The sequence below is a fragment of the Dermochelys coriacea genome, chromosome 20 (genome assembly GCF_009764565.3).
Source record: "Dermochelys coriacea isolate rDerCor1 chromosome 20, rDerCor1.pri.v4, whole genome shotgun sequence".
Classification (NCBI taxonomy): Eukaryota; Metazoa; Chordata; order Testudines; family Dermochelyidae; genus Dermochelys; species Dermochelys coriacea.
This window is the reverse complement of record NC_050087.2, coordinates 9,592,481-9,614,749: the sequence shown is the minus strand read 5'-3', so window position 1 is coordinate 9,614,749 and position 22,269 is coordinate 9,592,481. Positions and strand designations below refer to the sequence as shown.

Sequence of the window (22,269 nt, the reverse complement as noted above, 5' to 3'; positions counted from 1 at the left end):
TCTAGGACTTGCCACAAACATTTTTTCTCTACTCACCCCCATATCTATCCATCTCAATCACAAGTGAGAAAGGATGGGCCCTCTTCAGGGCCCTTTGCAGCATCCCAAACCCTTGCCAGCAAGTGAATCAGCACAAGCTCATGCAGAGGATTGAACCCCACTCACCCCTTGTGGCACACAGAGGGGCCACATAAAATACCAGGATTTTGGAACGTTCTCCCATGCTGGCTCATGATCTGCCATACCTTGCTTTTCACCAGGAGCTTATACGGAAAGGAATCCCACACCACTTCCGAGCCATCGTATGGCAGCTTCTGTGTAGTGCCACAGATATGCCTGTCAAGAACCAGTATTCAGAGCTGCTGAAGATGTCTTCCCCCTGTGAGAAGCTGATCCGGAGGGACATAGCCCGCACATATCCTGAGCATGAGTTTTTCAAGGGACAGGACAGCCTAGGCCAAGAGGTCCTTTTCAATGTCATGAAGGTAAAAAGGAGCCACCTGTAATGGTCAATTGGAGGGCAGTATCTAGCATATGAGCAGATTGTGCATATGAGCCATGGCAGCATATGATCTATCTGGTTTTAAGATTCTACTCGATAAGTTTATGGAGGAGATGGTATGATGGGATAATGGGATTTTGGTAAGTAATTGATCTTTAAATATTCAGGGTAAATAGGCCAAATCCCCTGAGATGGGATATTAGATGGATGGGATCTGAGTTACTATAGAAAATTCTTTCCTGGGTATCTGGCTGGTGAATCTTGCCCATATGCTCAGGGTTTAGCTGATTGCCATATTTGGGGTTGGGAAGGAATTTTCCTCCAGGGCAGATTGGAGAGGCCCTGGAGGTTTTTCGCCTTCCTCTGTAGCATGGGGCATGGTTGACTTGAGGGAGGCTTCTCTGCTCCTTGAAGTCTTTGAATCATGATTTAAGGACTTCAATAACTCAGACATGGGTGAGGTTTTTCATAGGAGTGGGTGGGTGAGATTCTCTGGCCTGCGCTGTGCAGGAGGTCGGACTAGATGATCAGAATGGTCCCTTCTGACTTTAGTATCTATGATGCAAGCACTGCACTCTCTCAAAGTGAGCTTACAGTCAGAAAAGTGACTCAGTGGAAGCTACACAAGTTCCATTTTACGGTCTTGAATGACAGGTCTGTGACAGAGTAAACTCTCATATGGGGTGAGAGGGGGCGTGAAAACCCCAAGCCCTGTAAGAAGTGAGTCTTACCAGGAAGTAGTCTGAAGAGAGTTTGTGCCTACCTCAGGTTAGGGTGTAATCTAGCTGATTTCACGCACTGTTAGAACAGGGGAGGGAGCCCTGGCTATTAGTAGTCATTAGCAAAGCATGCTGGGAGTCAGGAGTCTGGGCCCTAAAAAATACAGGTACTTCCTAGTCAGGAGGAGGGAGAGACCACATCAGAGAAAGGGCTGCTTGCTAAGGGAATGCTTAGAGGAATAATACCAGACAGCACAGGCACCAACTTTCCTCGGCGCTGGTGGGTACTCGCACCTCCCCTGGCCCCACCCTGACTCCGCCCCCTTCCTGCTCCATTGGACCCCTCCCCAAATCCCTGCCCCAGCCCTGCCGCTTCCCTGAGCGTGCTACGTTTTCCCCTCTCCCTCCCAGCGCTTACCGCCCAAAACAGCTGTTCTGCAGCACAAGTGCTGGGAGCTAGGGGGAGAAGCGGAGCTGCGGCGCGCTCAGGGGAGGAGGTGGAGGTGAGCTGGGGCGGGGAGCTGCCGGTGGGTGCACCCCGGAGCACCCACAGAGTCGGCACCTATGCCAGGCAGGGGACGCTATCTGAAGGATCTGGGAAGATTAAACCTGTGGGTATGTACAGAATAAGGGGTTGGAGAGGTTCTCTTGCGTGAAGCCTGTATTGACTGTGTACCAAAGATGTTGGGGCGTGATATTACTAAATACTTCAAGGGGACTGGGCTACAGAACGTTCTCCAGAGAGTATCTGTTAGGAGACTACTTCCTTCACCCACTTACTTCCCTGGTCGTCTCATATGAACAGAGAGCAGCAATATCCGAAGTCCAAAGGTACAAACAATTCAATGTTTATTGGGGTGAACTTCCAGCAAGCATGATTCCAGTTTCCTTCCTTAGTGTCCGCCTTCCCAGCTCTGACACCACAGAGCCTTACACCTGTGTCCTTGTTCCCATTCCTGCGCTTAGCCAAACATGATTCCAATTTCCCCACCCCCATTTCCTGTTTCCATTTCCCCCACCCACCCACTTCCTGATTGACTGCAGACTATATAGTAAAACTCTACTTAGTTATACCTTAACCAATCAGTCCTAACATATTGTAACATAATTATTTAACCAATTATATCCCACCACCTTAATTAGTTTACACTCAGCAAAATTAATCATACAGCGGACAAACAATCATAGAACCAGACAGAGATTATACAGACAAACAATGGGGAAATGGGGACTACAGTGATAGAACAAACATAGAAATGAATTTTAGTCTCTAAGGTGCCACAAGTACTCCTTTTTCTTTTTGCGAATACAGACTAACACGGCTGCTACTCTGAAAACAGAAATGAGGATTTCACATCCCAGCTATTGATAAGTGAGTTCTTGCCAGACAGGATGCTATCAAACTAAGTTTCCTTTTACATCTTCTAGGCACTTCCCTTTCTCTGGAGGCAATAGGCATTATCAGGACAGGATTGTATTCCTTACAGCCCAATAGCATCTTATTTCAATGTGACTAGTTTGGAATGTGAGGATGTGACCAGTCGCTTCCCAGCTTATGGCTGCATCTGTTGCTTAGTCAAAAGCCTTAGCCTAAGAACAGGGCCTCAGACTGTCACAGTAAGAGAAGGACCTTACTCTGGAAGATGGTGATTTTGATTTTCTTTTATACCTCTATAACTAGCCAAGTGATAAGAATACACCTAAATTCTTAGAGTATAGGCCTTTACAGACAGGCCTGAATATCTATATCCTAACAGTATCCTCCTTCATCTGTCTTCCCCATCATTTTCATCGTGTCCTGACCCATCAGTGAGAAGCTGGTGACAACTTCAGCCAGGGAACTCTCTTCCTCCGACCCCTTATATCCTCCCCGATGATGATGTCTGACAGATGAGGAAGACTAATATCCAGATCGTTCTGCTGTAACTTTATGGGTCTTGCAGGGCTAACAGGAACCTGAGTAACTTGGCAGTTTCATCTGACTTAGGGAGATGGTGTAAGAAGGGACCATGTATACCAAGTTGTTCTTCTAGCTGTAAAGGCTTATTAAATGAAAACACCCTATCGACTGCAAATCACTGCAGCATGCTTTCCCCTTAAAACACGGAGTGTGTTTTTAACTGTCAAATACGGAAAATGGGCTTAGAAAGAGGGGGGCTAATAAAGCACCTGAGAAATGAGAGGCAATTTCCCTTTAATATGTTTCTCATTGCAATCTCGGGACTTTTGCCACAGCCTGGGTGTCAGTTCTTATCTCTTGTTGCATAAATTCAGTGGAGAGCTGTATACAATGGTTTAAAGCTCTTCAGTTTTCTCTGGTGAAATTATGGTTTTGGTGATGCATCAGCAAAGTGTCTCAATTATTAAATAATGGATGAAAGCACATCCATTCCTCTGGAATGTAAAGGTGTTGGAGTTTGAAGTCTTCTAAAGCTCTTTGAGATCTATGATGAAAAGTGCTGTGTAAGAGCTAGATATTATCTCACCAAGAACTGGTACGCCCCATGGGCAGCCACCATACAAACTACCCCTGCCAATATGCTGCCTTGTTCTAGAAAGACTCTCAAAGGACTTCAGGGTTCTCCAGTCTCCATAGCCCATTCAGTGGTTGGCTCCAAGGCTCCCAATCAGAAGGCCAATTGCAGTGATGGTTTCGGGGTGCACGGTAGTCTATGACAAACCAGTTGAGCCCACATACTCACTTCATGGCCTCGACACCAATCTGAGGCTTCTGTGGAAACATTGGAGTCCTGAAGTAGCCAATCCATCTATTGGAGAACAAGCTGGATTATGCCTCAACAGTATTGTTAAATTCCAACTGTAAAATCTCTATTACTGGGGCCGAGAGTGGCGGCAGGGAGAACCCACTTGAATATCACCTCCCAGTGACAGTTTGCAAGCACTGGTGAAATCTTAATAAACTTGGTGCTGGGAACAGTTGTGATCTGGGAGCCTTTGAGGGACAATAAATACAGCATCTCACATTTATAATGTACCACTCTTCTTTCTGTCCTTTAGTAGCCATTTCTTTCAGCCCTACCTCCCAGTGGCTGCCTTGCATTAGTGGTATCACAAATGACACCTTAGTCACAAACATACTGACCGTCACCAGGGGGCATCTTAGATAGGCTAGTAATATAAAGCTTTGTCTCCATGTGCATTTCACAGCGATTCTCTTCAGCTTTCAGGTTGGGAGTCGGACTTTGAGCTGATTTGCTATGCAGGCAGATTTCTTCCCTTATTGGGACATAACTCCTCATTCTCATCAGTGGCTGTTAGGGGCCTGGCTTAAGGAGAGAATGGAATCCTTTAAACATTAATGGGATCTAATCTCTGATTTTGGCCTTCAGTTTGTATGTTCTTTTCTATTTAGTTTTTTCTCATGTCTGAATAAATATTGTGGGAAAGGCACAGATTGTCCCCACCCTCCCATTGAAGTTTTCTGTGGATTTAATTTAAATTTGTAGTGATAACTTCATTACATTCCAAGAAATCAATTCTTATGCACTTGCAGAGAGAGACTATTTGTGCTATGGTTCTGTGACTGGAATCTCATTGGAATAAATATGGCTGCAGTGAGGGCATATTAGACTGTTATGTATCCCATGTGTGTTTGGCAAGTGCACTCTTTCTACTTAAAAGCGGCAGAGAGTCCTGTGGCACCTTTATAGACTAACAGACGTATTGGAGCATAAGCTTTCTTGGGTGAATACCCACTTAGTCGGATATTTTCTACCTAATTGCTTTTCTGACAGTAACTGGATGTTGATATAAGTTCTGTTTCTTATCAGACCCGGCTATAGACAGTTAATGCAGCTTTGTGGTATTTAAAGCACTACGTTTGCTGGCTGCAATCCTGGGGCACAGGAGAGCACATTGTAGGCATAATATCATCTGAGATACGTTTCTCTGCATGTGTGTGGGGTGGGAGGCAGGGCGGGTTGCATAGAAATACTTAAGCTACTTCCTGGTCCTAAAAAGAAGTATCCTCTCCCCAAGTTCCTTCCTCTGGTCTCCAACCCCCATGACCCTTGGTTTTGTTGCCTTACTCCTTGCCCTTTTGTTCTCTTCTAAGTAATTAATACTTGTGTCTCAGTATGTTCCGTCAGAGCTCTGTAGCTCCCCTGCAGGACTCTAGAGACGGTATTCCTGCCTGCGTCACACTCAAGCACTCTCTCTTCCAGGCCTATTCCCTAGTGGACCGTGAGGTTGGATATTGTCAGGGCAGCGCATTCATCGTGGGATTGCTGCTAATGCAGGTTGGTATGAGTGGAGATCATATAACATGAGAATATGCAGCATCGGTCCCACCAAAGTTGCTAGCCCAAAGCTCTTCCCAATTCAGTTAATTGCTGTGGAAATGCCACAGGATTTTTAACTCCCCCCGTCCCCTCGAGACTTGGCAGAAGGGACTTGGTTTAATGGCTCACTCAAAGGACCCGTGACGCTTACTGCACTGTCAGTACAAATGCAAACCCTGGGACCAGAGTTAGTGACCTTCTGGACTGTGAATGCAGACAGCTTGAGCTGTGCTGATTTGTTTCTAGTTCTCTGCCATTTCTGGAACATGTCCTCTCTTGGATGCCGGAGTGCCTTTTTTAGGGAACAGGAATTTTCCATCGACATTGATTATAAAATATGGCATCCTTCCTGCATTTGTGTAACAAAGCAAAGCCTTTTAAAAGCCCAAATCCACTACCTCGCCCTGAGAAACACATGCCGTGGAGGGTTTTAAAGATGAAAAGCTAAGTACAGTACTCGTTTTGTCATGAATCGGTGCTGGAAATGCCTCTCAAACACTTCACAGGTGAATCGACACACTTGAATCTGGCCAGGAATTTTAGATGTTTCCTCTCATAATCAGCAAACCACTTGGCAAATGTTTTGAATATTCCTTTGTTTCCTCATTGCCTGTTTTGACCCTTATCTCACACCAGTGATCCCTAAAACCAGGAATGAAAGGAAGTGGGTGGAGAAAAGTTACTGGGCCTCCCCTTTACCTTTTTAGAACCTCTCTAGATCAGACTAATCTGTTTGTAAAGTTCAGCATAAATTTATGGTATGCTCTGTACAAATGACACAGAAAATCAATATAGACCTACTGGGGAGAAGTATGGCATGGTGCGAGTGGGATTACATTCTCCACTGGGAATGTGTTTTCTCTGAGCAGTTGCTGGCCACTCTATTTTCCTGCTGCTTCCATGTGATCGCTGCCCAGAAGTGTCAGGAATCAAACCCAAATGTAAAGCATTGTTTTATGTAAAGCTGCTCCACCTCATAACAAATGTTTGTCTGATCTACATTAGAGCATCGTTCTGGGTCAGTTCTGTTGAGAGACTGTGGGATTTGTCTCGTTTTGAACCTGTAGATGCCTGAAGAAGAGGCTTTCTGTGTGTTTGTGCGACTGATGCAGGAATATCGATTACGAGAGCTATTCAAACCCAGCATGGCCGAGCTAGGCCTCTGCATCTACCAGTTTGAGTACATGCTGCAGGTAAATACAGTGTGGAGACCAGGGCGATAGTAGCTTAGACAATGAGGCCATGTGATCCAGAGTAGTAGCAGGCTAACTATGAGGAACTGGCCAGTGGTTTTTGTGCATATAATGGTCTGTGAATCCAAGCTGGAGAAGTCTGGCTCCTTTCCAGATTCCCCTGGGAATGTTGGAGAAGACCAGTGCGGCTAATGGAATTAGTTCCGGCAATAAAGTCCTTCGCTCTGATAGTAGAGCCTCCTCTGGCCAAGAGAATCCCATATCCCAGAGGGGATGGTGGAACCCAGTTGGCTGTAATTAGCAGACATTTTACTACTGTTGTTGTGTTTTTCTTATATTCAGGAGCAGCTGCCTGAACTGAACATCCACTTCCGCTCCCAGAGTTTCCTCACCTCCATGTACTCATCATCCTGGTTTCTGACACTCTTCCTCACAACCTTCCCTCTGCCTGTGGCCACCCGAGTGTTTGACATCTTCATGTATGAGGTAAAGTGCTTTATACCAGGATGACTGGGGGCATGATCACGGGCTCAGAGGGATTTCTGATACTGAGTGGGAGCAGCTGCTTTTCTCAGTGCAGTGTTTAAAGGCAATGATACCAGCATCTGGGATGGATTAATTGAGAACAAGATAAATCATTTTTAAAAAACACAGCTGAATTTTCTGCTTGAATAGAAGGACCTCGTTAGATCTTGCTTGGGCTGCCTTTTAAAATAAGAAAGGAGTTTCCTGGCTACACAGTGCTTCAAGTGTTTAAAAACCTGTGTCCTGATTTTCCTTTTTTCCAGTGACACTGAGCCCCCCAAATTCCCATTGAATCTTTCATTCCTGGGTGACTAGATGAGATTACACTGAAAATCAGCAATGATTAGCCCTGATGGACTAGCAAGGGGAACAGCTTAGTGGCAAGAGCCCTATACAGGCAAGTCTCATCTTGCGCGCATTTAACATGTGTGGATTCAGCTTTGTGCAAAAAAAAAAAAGAGGAAAAATAACAATTTAAATAATTTAAATACTGTAGCTGTAGTGTGGGCGATTCCGCCCGCCATTACACTCAATGTAATTTTGACTATACACGGTTTTCGCTTTACATGCTGACTTCGGAATGTAACCCCAGCATAAGATGAGACTCACCTGTACTGCACTTCACCCCTCCCCACTGAGTCTGGCCATATTAGCAGAAGTATCCTTGGGCCATTAGCTGTTGTGTGTGTAAATTGGAGTCATTTCTATGCTAGCGGTGGCCAAACTGCAACACATGGAGTTCTGGGGAGACAAGTCCTAGTCAAAAAGAAAAGGAGTACTTGTGGCACCTTAGAGACTAACACGTTTATTTGAGCATACGCTTTCGTGAGCTACACTCACTTCATCGGATGCATTCAGTGGAAAATACAGTGGGGAGATTTATATACATAGAGAACATGAAACAATGGGTGTTACCATACACACTGTAATGAGTGATCACTTAAGGTGACCTATTACCAGCAGGAGAGCCGGGGAGGAAACCTTTTGATGGTGTCCCCTGAATAGATACGTGGACACAGTTGGCAACGGGCTTTATTGCAAGGATAGGTTCCTGGGTTAATGGTTCTGCTGTGTGGTTGCTGGTGAGTATTTGCTTCAGATTGTGGGGCTGTCTGTAAGCAAGGACTGACCTGTCTCCCAAGATCTGTGAGAGGGTTGGGTCATCCTTCAGGATAGGTTGTAGATCCTTGATGATACGTTGGAGAGGTTTTAGTTGGGGGCTGAAGGTGATGGCTAGTGGCGTTCTGTTATTTTCTTTGTTGGGCCTGTCCTGTAGTAGGTGACTTCTGGGTACTCTTCTGGCTCTGTCAATCTGTTCTTCACTTCAGCAGGTGGGTATTGTAGTTGTAGGAATGCATGATAGAGATCTTGTAGGTGTTTGTCTCTGTCTGAGGGGTTGGAGCAAATGCGGTAATATCGTAGAGCTTGACTGTAGACAATGAATCATGTGGTGTGGTCTGGATGAAAGCTGGAGGCTTGTAGGTAGGAATAGCGGTCAGTAGGTTTCCGGTATAGGGTGGTGGTTATGTGACCATTGCTTATTAGCACCATAGTGTCCAGGAAGTGGATTTCTTGTGTGGACTGGTCCCGGCTGAGGTTGATGGTGGGATGGAAATTGTTGAAATTGGTGGAATTTCTCAAGAGCTTCTTCATCATCTGGACCCATGGAAAAGATGTCATCAATGTAGCACAAGTAGAGTAGGGGCATTAGGGGACGAGAGCTGAGGAAGCATTGTTCTAAGTCAGCCATAAAAACGTTGGCATAGTGTGGTGCCATGCGGGTACCCATCGCAGTGCCGCTGATTTGAAGGTATACGTTGTCCCCAAATGTGAAATAGTTATGGGTGAGGACAAAGTCACAAAGTTCAGCCACCAAGGTTGCAGTGACATTATCAGGGATACTGTTCCTGACGGCTTGTAATCCCATCTTTGCATGGAATGTTGGTGTAGAGGGCTTCTACATCCAGAGTGGCCAGGATGGCGTTTTCAGGAAGATCACCGATGGATTGTAGCTTCCTCAGGAAGTCAATGGTGTCTCAAAGATAGCTGGGAGTGCTGGTAGCATAGGGCCTGAGGTGGGAGTCTACATAGCCAGACAATCTTGCTGTCAGGGTGCCAATGCCTGAGAGGATGGGATGTCCAGGATTTCCTGCTAGAATACCCCAGGTCGTGGTTCCAGGGGTGTGTCTGTGTGGATTTGTTCTTGTGCTTTTTCAGGGAGTTTCTTGGCAAATGGTGTAGTTTATTTTGAAGGACAACCCATCACTCTCACAGATCTTGGGAGACAGGCCAGTCCTTGCATACAGACAGCCCCACAACCTGAAGCAAATGCTCACCAGCAACCACATAACAGAACCACTTACCCAGGAACCTATCCTTGCAACAAAGCCTGTTGCCAACTGTGCCCACATATCTATTCAGGGGACACCATCATAAGGCCTAATCACATCAGCCACACTATCAGAGGCTCGTTCACCTGCGCATCTACCAATGTGATATGTGCCAGCAATGCCCCTCTGCCATGTACATTGGTCAAACTGGACAGTCTCTACGTAAAAGAATAAATGAACACAAATCAGATGTCAAAAATTATAACATTCAAAAACCAGTCGGAGAACACTTCAATCTCTCCGGTCACTCGATTACAGACCTAAAAAGTTGCAATTCAAAAACAGACTCCAAGAGACTGTTGAATTGGAATTAATTTGCAAACTAGATACTATTAACTTGAGCTTGAATAGAGACTGGGAGTGGATGGGTCATTACACAAAGTAAAACTATTTCCCCTTGTTTATTCCCCCCACCTACCCCCCACTGTTCCTCAGACGTTCTTGTAAACTGCTGGAAATGGCCCACCTTGATTTATCACTACAAAAGGTTCTCTTCTCCCCCCTCCCCCCCGCGCTCTCCTGCTGGTAATAGCTCACCTTAAGTGATCACTCTCATTACAGTGTGTATGGTGACACCCATTATTTCATGTTTTCTGTGTATATTAAATCTCCCCACGGTATTTTCCACTGAATGCATCCGAAGAAGTGAGCTGTAGCTCACAAAAGCTTATGCTCAAATAAATGTGTTAGTCTCTAAGGTGCCACAAGTCCTCCTGTTCTTTTTGCGAATACAGACTAACACGGCTGCTACTCTGAGTCCTAGTCAGCCTTCTTGATCCGAGGGGCCTGGCTGACCAGACGCACACTCAGGATGAGGTATTTGCATATGCCCATTTTCTGCAAGTTAGTTTGCCCTCCCTGAGCCTGGCAAGTTGCCTTTAGGGACCATGGAGCTGGTCAGAGTTCGGGTTTCCCACACAGTGTGTGCAAATATGAGATGTAAGCTTTAACTTGTAGCCGATCCTGAGCCGATCACACTTTTGGGTGACCCACTAGAAATTCAGGGCCTAATTCTCAGTTCTGCTATGTGGCTCTGGCAGTGAAGTTCCTGTGAGTCATTGCTCTGGCAGGTTAAAGGGAGCTTAGTGTGGGCATAAATTACATTTACTTTAAGGCTCTTTTTATTGCCAGAGTGATGTCCAGGCCTGGTTGTAAATGAGGATCAGGCCTTGGGTACCTTTCCCTGTCCTCCTTCTCTTTGTATCTCAGAGCTTAGGCACCTAACTTTTATTGCACTCTCAAATGTCACATGAGCCTTGTGTCTGGGGCTGAAACTTGTCTGTGCTTTGCCATAGGGGCTGGAGATCATCTTTCGTGTAGGGATGGCCCTCCTGCAGTTCAACCAGGCAGAGCTGATGCAGCTGGATATGGAGGGGATGTCACAGGTCAGAGCAGCTCTGCATTGCACTCAAACTGCTCTCTAAGGAGAGGTTTATACTTCAGTCATGCAGTTGTGGTAGAAAGAACCCCATAATTAGGGCTCTACCAAATTCATGGTCCATTTTTGTCAATTTCACAGTCATAGGATTTTAGAAATCGTAAATTTCATAATTTCAGTTGTTTAAATCTGAAATGTCATGGTGTTGTAATTGTAGGGGTCTTGACGCAAAAGAGTTGTGGAGGGGGTGTCACAAGGTTATTGTAGGGGGGGCGTTGTGATGCTGCTACCCTTACTTCTGCGATGGTGGTGGTGGTGCCGCCTTCAGAGCTGGGTGGCAGGAGAGTGGTGGCTGCTGGCCGGGACCCCAGCTCTGGAGGCAGAGCCGCTGCCAGCAGCAGCGCAGCAGTAAGGATAGCATGAGGTGGGCCCTCAATCAGCAGCCGCCACTCTCAGAGCTGGGTGGCAGGAAGGCAGCAGCACAGAAATAAGGGTGACGTGGTATGGTATTGCCAGCCTTACTTCCCTGCTGCTGCTGGCGGGGGGGTCTGCCTTCAGAGTTGGGCGCTTGGCCAACAGCTGCCACTCTCCAGCTGCCCAGCTCTGAAGGCAGTGCAGAAGTACGGGTGGCAATACTGTGACCCGCCCACCCCAAAAAATTGCAATGCCCCTACAACTCCCTTTTGGGTCAGGCCCCAGTTTGAGAAATGCTGGCCTCCTCAGCGAAATCTGTATAGTATAGGTTAAAAGCACACAAGACCAGATTTCACAGTCTGTCGCGTTTTTCATGGCCGTGAATTTTGGTAGGGTCCTGTGCATAATCCTATTGAGCTCTGATTGGCTGGACATGCTGTGACACAGTAGGGAGAGGGGTGGATTGACCAGGGAATGTCTAGTTCTACTGGGACTGCCTGCATTGGGGATGGGATAGCAGGGGATGGGCCTGTAACCTGAGCCAGGAAGGGGGTGGGGCCAGGTGACACCTTTGTCAGGGAAACTGGACAAAGGCTAGAGGAGAGAGCCTGCAGAAGGGGTTTTTGGTTTCAGTTTTGTGCTGGAAAGCAGGGGAACCCCAAGGCTGGGGTCTAAGCTCCCTGCCCCCCAGAAGGACTTGACTGAGGGGTCCTGGTTGTACCTACAAGCTCTGTTTTAGACTGCATTCCTATTGTCCAATAAACCTTATGTTTTACTGGCTGGCTGAGAGTCACAGTGAAACCCAGGAAGAGGGGTGCAGGGCCCTGACTCCCGCACACTCCGTGACACATGTCCAGTGCATAAGTAGATGATGTCCAGTATAACTCACAAGGTCAGCCCATTTCCTAGTGACTGGCCCAGGCAACAGCGCAGAGTTGCCTGGAGCTCTTTTGATGTAACACTGCTGTGCTTCCAGCCATCAAGAGGCTCAACCTGCCATGCTTCTGAAACTCAGTGGGCCAGGAGTCTGAACAGCCTCTTACATCCTGCTGCCCTCTAGTCCCAGTCTAGCCCAGAACCTGAATCCAGATCTTTGTGAAAAGTGAGTTTAAGCAACTTCTACAGGCAGTTTCCTTTTTCCTTAGGCACAGTTTCAAAGGTGAGATGTGAAAGAATCACTAGATATTCTCACTCTCCAGACAATGAAATAGTTGCCTGCAATGTGTACTGTTTATCCCAGCAGTGCCATGGACAGGATTAATTTTACAGCCCTATAACCTGTAGCTCTTCTTCTGCTTAGACTGCAGATGATGCAGTACCAACATCTTGGCTGTGTGGGACCCACTGATGAGTCGAGCAATTGGTGGGAAGGGTGAATAGAACAATTGCATCACAAGAGAATGCATTCCTGTGTTAAATATAATTGGGCTTTGTGAGCCTGGCCCAACAGCAGTTACAGCTCTAACTCGCTGTGCTGTCCGTGTCGTGCACCAGACAGAAGGTGAAGAAGCACTTTCAGGCCTGCTGAGGTTGCAGAGTGATTTTTTTTCCTTTCAGTCCCCCTGCAGCCTGGGCACGGGGCACTATGAGGCGTAACTTTCAGTTGTCCTGTTGGATTTGAAATGTCCTGAGACCAAACACATGAACGTCCTCTGTGTATTTTGGAGCTGACAGTATTAGATAAGCTTCTTGTGCCTGCCTTGTGCAGGAGCTCAGATCCTACAAGTCATATCACCTGCCTGTCCCTCAGTTCCCCTAACTCACCCCTCTGGTGTTAAGATAAGATTTGAAGATAAGAGCTATAAAAATACCAAGAGTGGTGCAGTGTCCATGCTGCCATAAGTGGGGGCAGGGGTGTAATCCCCTCCAGAATTCCTAGAAATACCCTCCTGTTTTTCTCTTCCCCCCCTCCCCCCGTCCCGCTCCTGTTACTGACTCCAGCCATCCAGCTTCTTCTCATGTAGCTGTGCTCCCCACACTTTTCCTTGGCTGCTGAAGCTGGAACTTTGGAGATTTTCCAGATACTGAACATACCCAAGTGCTGCTTAGGAGGAGTCCCACATTCCACAGGTGCACTTGAAACACCAAGGGACTAGTCACTAGTAAGAGACTTCTAGTGATTGTTCAAGAGGGTCAGAAACCAGTAGAGCTAGTTGGGAAGGCAAGTTGCTGGGCTGCCTGTTCTGGCTTGAGAGGGGAAGCAAGTACTGAATGAAGAGGATGGGAGGAGATTTGGGGAGAGTGGGTAGAATTTATTAGAGTGCTCAAAAGGGGCACAGAGAAATGCATCCTGCCCTCTGCTCCCTTCTCACAGTATTTCCAGAAGGTGATTCCTCATCAGTTCGACAGTTGCCCAGACAAGTTGATCCTGAAGGCATATCAGGTCAAATACAACCCCAAGAAAATGAAGAGGTAAGTTCGCTCCCTCACCCTGTGAAAGATCCTAGACAGGCGACTGGCAGAAAAACCCCTCCCTAGGCTGTGCTGTTTCGAGGATCCTGCATTAGACGTAAGCAGGAGGACAGGGAATGGAAAGGGAGCGTGCATCGCGGGATCCTCTAGTTATTCATTAGAGCCGCACAGCAAGCAGCAGTGAAAATAGAGAAGAGATGAGTGAGTGCTGTGCGGAAGGACTCCCTAATAAGGGAATTACTGCCTTCTCTGACAGCAGGTCTGATGGGTTTGTGGGAGGCCATGAAAGCTTTTCCACAATATAGAGAGCAGGCAGGCTGATGGCAGCAGAGCTGCTTGGCCTTGGCAGGGACTCTGGCTTTGCTAGGAGTTGGCAGGGGGAGGGCATTTTGTGTATCCAAGGAAGTGGGTATAGCTCCTGCCCCAAACTTCCATCTGCTATGCAAGCAGGAGATGCTATGACCTCCTGCCTTCCTCTCCTGGAAGATAGAAGCCTACATTTTGAATGTCTTAAGTGGGGACAGTCATCCTGACACTTGGTGTGAAGGAGGATGCAAAAAATAGAAAGATCAGGCAAAATTGGGCTATTTCAATTTTTCTTGTAGTTCAGTTAAAGGACTAGTGTGTCAGTGGTAGGTCTTTAAGTTGATTACAAGTGTGTAAGACCTCAACCATTCAGCTAGGGGACTTAAATATAATACTTGGGTGGGGCAATGTGTTTGTAAAAATCAGCATATATGTAAAACCCCCAATCCAGGGTCACTAATTTGCCCCATCATGCCCAGAAACTTCAATGTGTGTGGCCTGTTGCTGCATGGGCCTCAGCACAAGGCACTGTAGGGGAGCTGGGATCAGCCTAGATTGTTAGCTCCTGTTCATTGCAGGGGAACCCACTGACCCTGAGCCCTCTGCTGAGGGCGGGGGCGGGGGTGTCTGAAGCAGATTTGATCCAACCTAGCTTGCATGTCTGTCTCAGGCTGGAGAAGGAGTATGCTGCAATCAAAAACAAAGAGATGGAGGAGCAGATTGAGATCAAAGTAAGTCCTTTCTTTGCTCCATGCCCTCCTTGCTCTAGTGTTATCTGTATCACAGCAGCACACCGAGGGAAAGGTTATGGGAGCCACCTGAGTTTAACTCTGAGAGCTCATCGGATCACTGCCTCTAATGCTTCTGATTGATGCTCCAGCACCGTTATCCAAAACTAGACCTGAAGGGACAGAGATTACAGCTTTACAGATCTTTTTCCCCTGAAAAAGATCCCATGTGCTTCTTATAAGCATAACACAGATGCTTCCCTCTTCCATCTGGCCTTTCACATTTGTGTAGCTAACTGCACTTGGGTACTGAAATTCCCCCAGCAACTTCAGTCGGATGCCCCCTTCGTTTCTTGTGCAGTGGTGCTGCATGCTGTTAAACAGCTGCCCACCCCAGAGACAGTTGCACTTCAGAGATGAGCATGGTGATCCCTATATATACTGTCTGGGTTCATAGGGTATGAAAGGCACTATGTAAATGTAAGAGATTACTCCTATTTCATTCTTATGGCTGAATTTGGAGCCTATCTCAAAGCACTGGCAAAGGGTTTTCTGCACCCCAGAAGTTGTCTCTTTAGGTCTCTGGTCCATCACTTGCTGTGATTTGTTATTTCCCAGTAGAGGGCAGACCCAACCTATTTAATAAGGCCAGGCTTGTGTACAGGAAGCTCCTGTTGATGTCTCACTTCTTCCTCTGCAGAGGCTCCGGACTGAGAACCGCCTCCTGAAGCAGCGGATCGAGACCCTGGAGAAGGTGACAGGCGTGCCGGGCCGTGTGCGAATCCACCTCCTCCACTTCCAGACTAGCTTGGCCTCCAAAAACGAGGCCTTGCACAGTTGCCTGTCCCAGCTCACTATAAACATGCTTAGGAAAGGCAACCATTAGCCCAGGCCATGTAGGCTGCATCATAAGCTTACACCACTGCCTGGCATGTCAGTCTAATACACTGTCAACAATAGTGATGGCTCCTAAAGAATGTCTTCGGAGCCGGGTCAAAGGGCAGGAACTAGACATACTCTCAGGGTGACTATTAAAGTGATGCTTGTGTGTTCAAACATCTTGCAATCTGGATGAGATGCTAAAGCACTTTAAATCTGACTTGCCAGGTCACTGAACCGATGCTTAGATTGTTGTTTGGTGGTTTTGGTTTTTTAAATCTTCAGCTGCAGAATAAAATGTATAGAGCCCAAGTCCTGAAGATACACCGAGGTCACTTGTAAAAAGATATCTCTGGAACTGACCAGCATGCCTGGTTTCTTTTTCCATGTGGCATTGACCATACTTTAGTGTGGCTTTTAAAACCTATTTATCCTGGCCTGAAATGGATTTGATTGCCCTGCCATTGAGTTTTATACCTCGGCCGCTAATTCTGTCACTCAGCCTCACACTGTAAAATACCTCACACTACTTAATTCTTGTGTGTTTAAAAAAAACCTTACAAAATAGCCAATACGCACTGCTGTCCTGCATTCTGGCACTATAGTCCTGATCTTCAGAGATGCTGAGCACTTGCAGCTCCCATCCACCTCAGTAGGTAAATGTGGGTAAAAGCAGGCTCGAGATGCTTGGTCCTCTCCCTGACAGCACTTGCCAAGATCAAGTATTTATAATAATCTTTTCAGGTGCTACGTCCTCTGTCAAGGACTCTGGCTCTCATGGATTTTCCATTGCTAATTACTATCTTGTAGGACGTCACTGAGAACATCTTCAAGGTCTGCAGGCAGCGTATCGCCCTAAAGTCTGTCATAGCAGCTCTCTATCCCCCTGGAACTGAAGGGTTCAGACCCAGCCAATCAATGGCAGGTTTATTGCTGGTGAACGCAATGAGCAATTAGCCTTCTATCAAGGGAGACACTTGCTGGACAAATTCCAGTACAGATTTGGGTTGGCTCCTGGCAGGCTGCCACTGTTTGCAACAAAAGGTAGTCAGGTGGAAAAGTTTGGACTCCCCTACTCTAGCTGCTCTGGAAGACTTCTTGTTTTGGGTGCACTTATCGCACTGGGCTCTGCTGGGTCCTCCTCCTCCTGCTGCTAGTCTTGCTGTCCTCTGTGCTTCTAGCTGTGGTTGGAGCGCTTGTGCAATGACTTTGTTATTGTCGTGTCTCTTTTTTTTTTCTTTTTTTTTCCTTTCCTGCTCAATCTTTCCTTCCCTGTCTGGATCTCCCCTAGGAGAGCGCTGCCTTGGCAGATAGACTGATCCAGGTACTGTAAAACCTTTACTTTCATCTCTCCTTTCTTGGTTTTACATTTCAGTCCAGAAACAAAACAGCTGCACCCACTGTGTATGATATGCATTTGCTTCACCTGTCTTTATACAAGGTCATAGCAGCACTCCCATGCCAGATTCAAAGGGCTGCAAGTGCATCCTTCCTTTATCACAAAGTTTCAGAGGTCTTTGGTGGGAGAGGGGACTTCTTAAACAAGTACTCGAAAAAAAATTTTCAGGCCAGAACCTCAGTTGCTATAAATCAGCAAAGCGCTCTTAAAATAAAAAGGCCAGATCCCCAGTGGGTGTAAACTGGCATAGTGTTGTTGACTTCACTAGAGCACTTTCGGTTTACACTAGCTGAAGATCTGGCCCTTGATCTTTAGGCAGACATTCATGGAGTGGTCCCCCTGCAAAAATTATTGCCCACCCCTGGCTTTGCCTGACTAGCCAAGGCAGGCAAAGTGGTATGAAAAGGATTATTCTTGTTTTGCAGCTGGGAAACTCAGTGAAGTGACTTGCCCAGGGTTCCACAGTGAGCATGGGGCTGGGGTGGGAATTGGCACCCAGACCTCCTGAGTCCAAATCCTGTGCTTCAGCCACAAGACCATTCTTGCTGCTTAAATGACAACACACTGCATGTTGTATGCATGTTGCGAGTCTTTGGCCAAGCACTGAATAGGGCAGAGAAAGTAATTCTGACAGCCACAGAGCTGGCCCCTCTACATCGGGCAGGAGCCAGGGTGAGGTGTGGGTAGTTGTGTATGGGCAGCACTGTCTGCTATACCTGGCTGGGGGATTCTAGAAATGCCCAGATGCTCTAAAGCACATGAGGGTCCCTTTAACCACTGGGGCACAAGGTTGGGAATGGGGAGCGCCTCCTGTGATCTAGTGTAGCAAACCTGAGCAAAGCAGGTCCCTACTATAACTGTGGTTCCTGCAGGACTTACCACTGTAACTATGCCACTAGCACAGTAAGCTCCAAAGTGCCCTGCCTGGGCAGGTGGTTCTGCCTCCAATTGCCTCTGTATAAATCCTTGGTATGCTCACATCTTGAATACTGTGTGCAGATGTGGTCGCCCCATCTCAACACAAGATATATTGGAATTGGAAAAGGGCAACAAAAATGATGAGGGGTATGGAACAGCTTCTGTTAATCAGACTGGGACTTTAAGGGGAGATATGATAGAGGTCTATAAATTTCAAAACTGGTGTAGAGAAAGTAAATAAGTGTTTATGCTTCATAACAGAAGAACTAGGGGTTACTAAATGAAATTAATTAGCAACGGGCTTAAAACAAGCAAAAAAAAGTATTTCATTACACAACACACAGTCAGCCTGTGGAACTCCATGCAGGAGGATGTTGTGAAGGCCGAGGCTATCACTGGGTTCAAAAAAGAACTACATAAATTTATGGAGGATAGGTCCATCAGTGGTTGTTATCCAGGATGGGCAAGGATGGTATCCCTAGTCTGTTTGCCAGGAGCTGGGAATGGGCGACGGGATGGATCACTCGATGATTTACCTGTTCTGTTCATTCCCTGTGGGGCACCTGGCATTGGCCATTGTCAGAAGACAGGATATTAGGCTAGATGGACCTTTGGTCTGACCCAGTTCTTACCAAGGTGGGTCAACTCTTGTGTATGCAGGATAAGCAGCCCTTGCATGGCATTATTACCCTTCTTCTCCCCTGTCTCCGACATGAAGGAACAATGAGCCTTGTTTTACTATATGTCCTAATCAAGTAGTTAAGAGGTCACTGGGGCAGGGTGATGAAGAGAGACCCACAAATGGGGGAAGACTCTAACTTTGATACCCATTGCCCCTGACTCCTAGAACTAAAAGATGGGAAGGACCCCAGCTGTGCCTCACTTCAGTCAAAACAGATTGAGTTGGAAATGCCCACCTCACCTGCAGTCACTATGGAGGTCTGCATTGCCATCTAAAAACTGGCCCAGGGTCTTCAGTGCAAAACAGACAAAGATGGTGCAATGGAAGCCACTGGCTAACAGCATGAAGCTTCTGAGGCCAATTTCCTGATTATATTGCAGCTCCCAGCTTTGCTGCTTCTAAGGAAGCCATGAGTGAGAGGCTCTAGAACATGCTAGCATTAAAAGTAGCAGTGGGATTAGCACAACCACTTATGTACATTAAGTATGTCGCCGAAGCTAAATTACTACAGCTTAGTCTCCACACTAGTTTTAACTGAAGGGGTGATGTTAAACCAATGCAAACCCCTGTGCAGGCACTTAAATATATGTAAACCGTTTGTATCAACTTAGCTTAAGTCAGTTTCTTCCTATTTTAAGCTACATTGACAAATTGGGTTTGAATTAAGTTTTATGAGTGGCTACATAACGGGTTTGTACTGATTTAACTAAAGTGGTTTTAGTTAAACTGGTGCAACATTGAGGACACTGAGGAAGGTGTTCACACTGGTGTGCATTCCTCTTCTGGGAGCAGGGGTTGATGGCTTTGAGTTCATCATGCTATTCTTTAAACGCCAACAATTTGCTTAGTGCTGTAGAAGATGTAAACTGAAGAGAGAAAGCAAAATCATGGCAAGGACAAGGCAGGAATAACTAGCCCTGCCTCTTTTAAGGAAATTCACCTTTGTGTAACTAAACTGCTATAATTAAATCACTGCACCCCTCTGTTGAGATGCAGTGCACCTTAATCTGGTAATTAACACGTCTGTTAGTACCAGTGCTGCATATCATTACTGGCTGCACTTGTGCAGCTACATTGATTTATTATTTGTGTTGTTGTAACATCTTGGAACCCCAGGCATGGTTCAGACCCTCATTTTGCTAGTTGCTGTACAAACACCCAACAGAATGATGGTCCCTGCCCCAAAGAGCTCCCCATCTAAGGCAGTGGTCCCCAAACTTCTGAGAGTCAGGCCCCTCCTTCCCCCTGTCCATACCCTCCCGCCCCTTCAGGGCCAGGAGCAGGGCCGCAGCTCTGGGGGGAGGAGGCTGGGGCAACAGCTGGGAGTGGGTCTAGGGCCAGAGTTGTGGCCAGGACGGGGGCTGGGAGTGGAGCCGCAGCTGGGCCCTCAGTTGGGGGTGGAGCAATCATAGGGCTGGGAGCCGGGGCTGCGGATGGGGGCAGGGCTGGGTGGTGCTCCTTCCCTGCCCCCTGTGGGGGCTGACCTGGTCCACCTTGCCCTCATGAACATTCCTCCTTGCTCCCCTAAGGAGGCACAGCCCAGAGTTTGGGGACTTCAGATCTAAGACAAGAGGCAGCAGATGAATATCAGCCAACCAAAGCAGTACAAGGAAACAGTGAGACAGTACTGGACAGCCTGATAGGCAGTGCGCTCAACACACCAGCAGTCTCCCCAGCTTCAAGGGTTTTGTAGAATTGTGGCAAAGGAGTGTTTGAAGGAGGATGGTGGCTTTGTGGGTATTTACGGAGAACTCCTAAGCATGGGAGCAGTGGGGGAGAAAGGGGCTTGCTGTAGTGATCCTGCTCAATTTTGATTGTGTAGAGACAGCCTCAGCTAGGGCCACATTCTCATTTACTCCAGCACCCCTTTACACCACTGATTGTGCTCACTTCATGCTGCCAGCGCAGTGTTCAGTAGAGTCAGCCCCATTAACTCTTCTTAGTTGAGAACTCTCTCTCTTCCAGTGTAGCACAGCAATGGGGAGTCTGTCGCGAGACCAGTGGGCCACCCTCGGGGTGAGGGAGTGTCATGGACTCTTTAAGTCAAATCATGAAAAGTGTGGCTGTTGGCCAGAGGAAGATAAAAGTCCCAGGGCAGTTTTCCTGAGCAGTAGGTCTCAATGAAACAAAACAAACCTAATCAGTATGCCTCTTGAATTACAGCCTTCAGCCACAGTGTATTCCTCAATGCCAAGTCCTCTGCCTCATCCAGGGCTTGCTCAGGAGTCTTCTGGGTTGGAGGAGACCACTGTGGCTTCCCTCACCTGGGAGGCCCAGCTATCAGTGCCACCTCCTATCAGCTTAGCAAGCCACAGCTCCCAGCTCTTTACCCTGATAGGCTTTCAAGGCCAGCTTCCTCCATGGTGTCCAGAGAAGAGGTTTAACCCCTTCCTGCGTGTCCCACACACCCATGTCACAGAGCTGTGAGGAGAGGTTTGAACCAGGAGAAGGGGCAGTGGGTAGGTGAACCAGGCTGGAGGGCCTCCTGAATACAGAGATGGGAGTGGGAGGAGGTATGAAGGCTGGCATTGTTTGTAGAGCTGGTGTGATAAGGACTAATGTAGCCGTCATCTCGTAAGTACTAATACTTTATATTTACATTCCAAAACATTTCTCATGCCAGCTGCAGACAGCTCCTTTGCAAACGCAGCCACCTCTGGGTTGGAGAGAGGTAGCTAGTAGCCACGTAAGGGCGATGAGGGCAAATTTTGTCTAGAGACTGTCACTGAACCCACTCTTGGTGAAAAGTATGGTGGTTCTCTTCACCAAGTAGATGGGACCCTGTGTCTGTTACCCTGGTGAACACGAGAGAACCCAATTGCCCTCAGAGAGACAGGGCTAAATCTGTCTGGAGCTGAGAACAGAGGCTTCAAGGGAGGAAACAGAGCTTATCCACTGGAGGGCGGTCACTGCCAGCTCTCAGCACCATCATGATGATAATTTAACATTTAGATGGTCATAGCACCTGGAGCCCAATCACATTGATGCCTTGTTGCGCCAGGCACTGCACACCCACATGCAGAATAAATGACCCCCATTGGCAGGGTGCTAAGTGCTGTACGCACCCAAAAATGACCACACAGAGTAAATGGCCCCATGCGCATGCATACGCAGGCTTTATGATCTGCATTGGGTGAGGCACTGTGCACATGTGCATACATGCACAGGGTAAATGGCCTTTTGTGCAAGTTTCGCACCAGTCCCTCTGCCCAATACAGTATCCTAGGGCCTTTCAATTTCTCACCCATCAGGAAGTCACCAGTGCCTGATGCGCATTCTTAGGATTTCTGGGATAGAGGATCCTCCAATCTGGTGAGAGAGGGTCAGTGGGAGAACCAGCAGCCCCTGATTCCAAATCCCTCCCCTCTGCTATAAGCACTACACTATGCTGCCCCTCGAGTACAATAAATACAAGTCAGGTGATCTAGTTCCCTGCTCTAACCAATAGAGACATTCGCAAAAAGAAAAGGAGTACTTGTGGCACCTTAGAGACTAACAAATTTATTAGAGCATAAGCTTTCGT

At 47.2% G+C, this 22,269-nt stretch overlaps 1 protein-coding gene across 8 annotated transcripts in view; it reads left to right on the top strand.

Moving 5' to 3' along the window:
• Window positions 1–22,269, top strand: part of EVI5L (ecotropic viral integration site 5 like) — a 93,862-nt gene that overhangs the window by 24,284 nt on the left and 47,309 nt on the right. For 6 of the 8 annotated variants that reach the window (XR_006278376.1, XM_038378517.2, XM_038378515.2 and 3 more), the window contains exons 4-12: window positions 261–485; window positions 5,406–5,480; window positions 6,590–6,715; window positions 7,058–7,201; window positions 10,926–11,015; window positions 13,737–13,834; window positions 14,811–14,871; window positions 15,569–15,622; window positions 17,039–17,071. Coding sequence is in view for 7 of the 8 variants with exons in the window: in XM_038378517.2 (XP_038234445.1) it covers window positions 261–485; window positions 5,406–5,480; window positions 6,590–6,715; window positions 7,058–7,201; window positions 10,926–11,015; window positions 13,737–13,834; window positions 14,811–14,871; window positions 15,569–15,622; window positions 17,039–17,071 (906 nt within the window). In the remaining variant the exon portion in view is untranslated. The remainder of the gene's footprint in view (window positions 1–260; window positions 486–5,405; window positions 5,481–6,589; window positions 6,716–7,057; window positions 7,202–10,925; window positions 11,016–13,736; window positions 13,835–14,810; window positions 14,872–15,568; window positions 15,623–17,038; window positions 17,072–22,269) is intronic. The other 2 variants (XM_043506766.1, XM_043506765.1) reach the window with 1 other exon arrangement.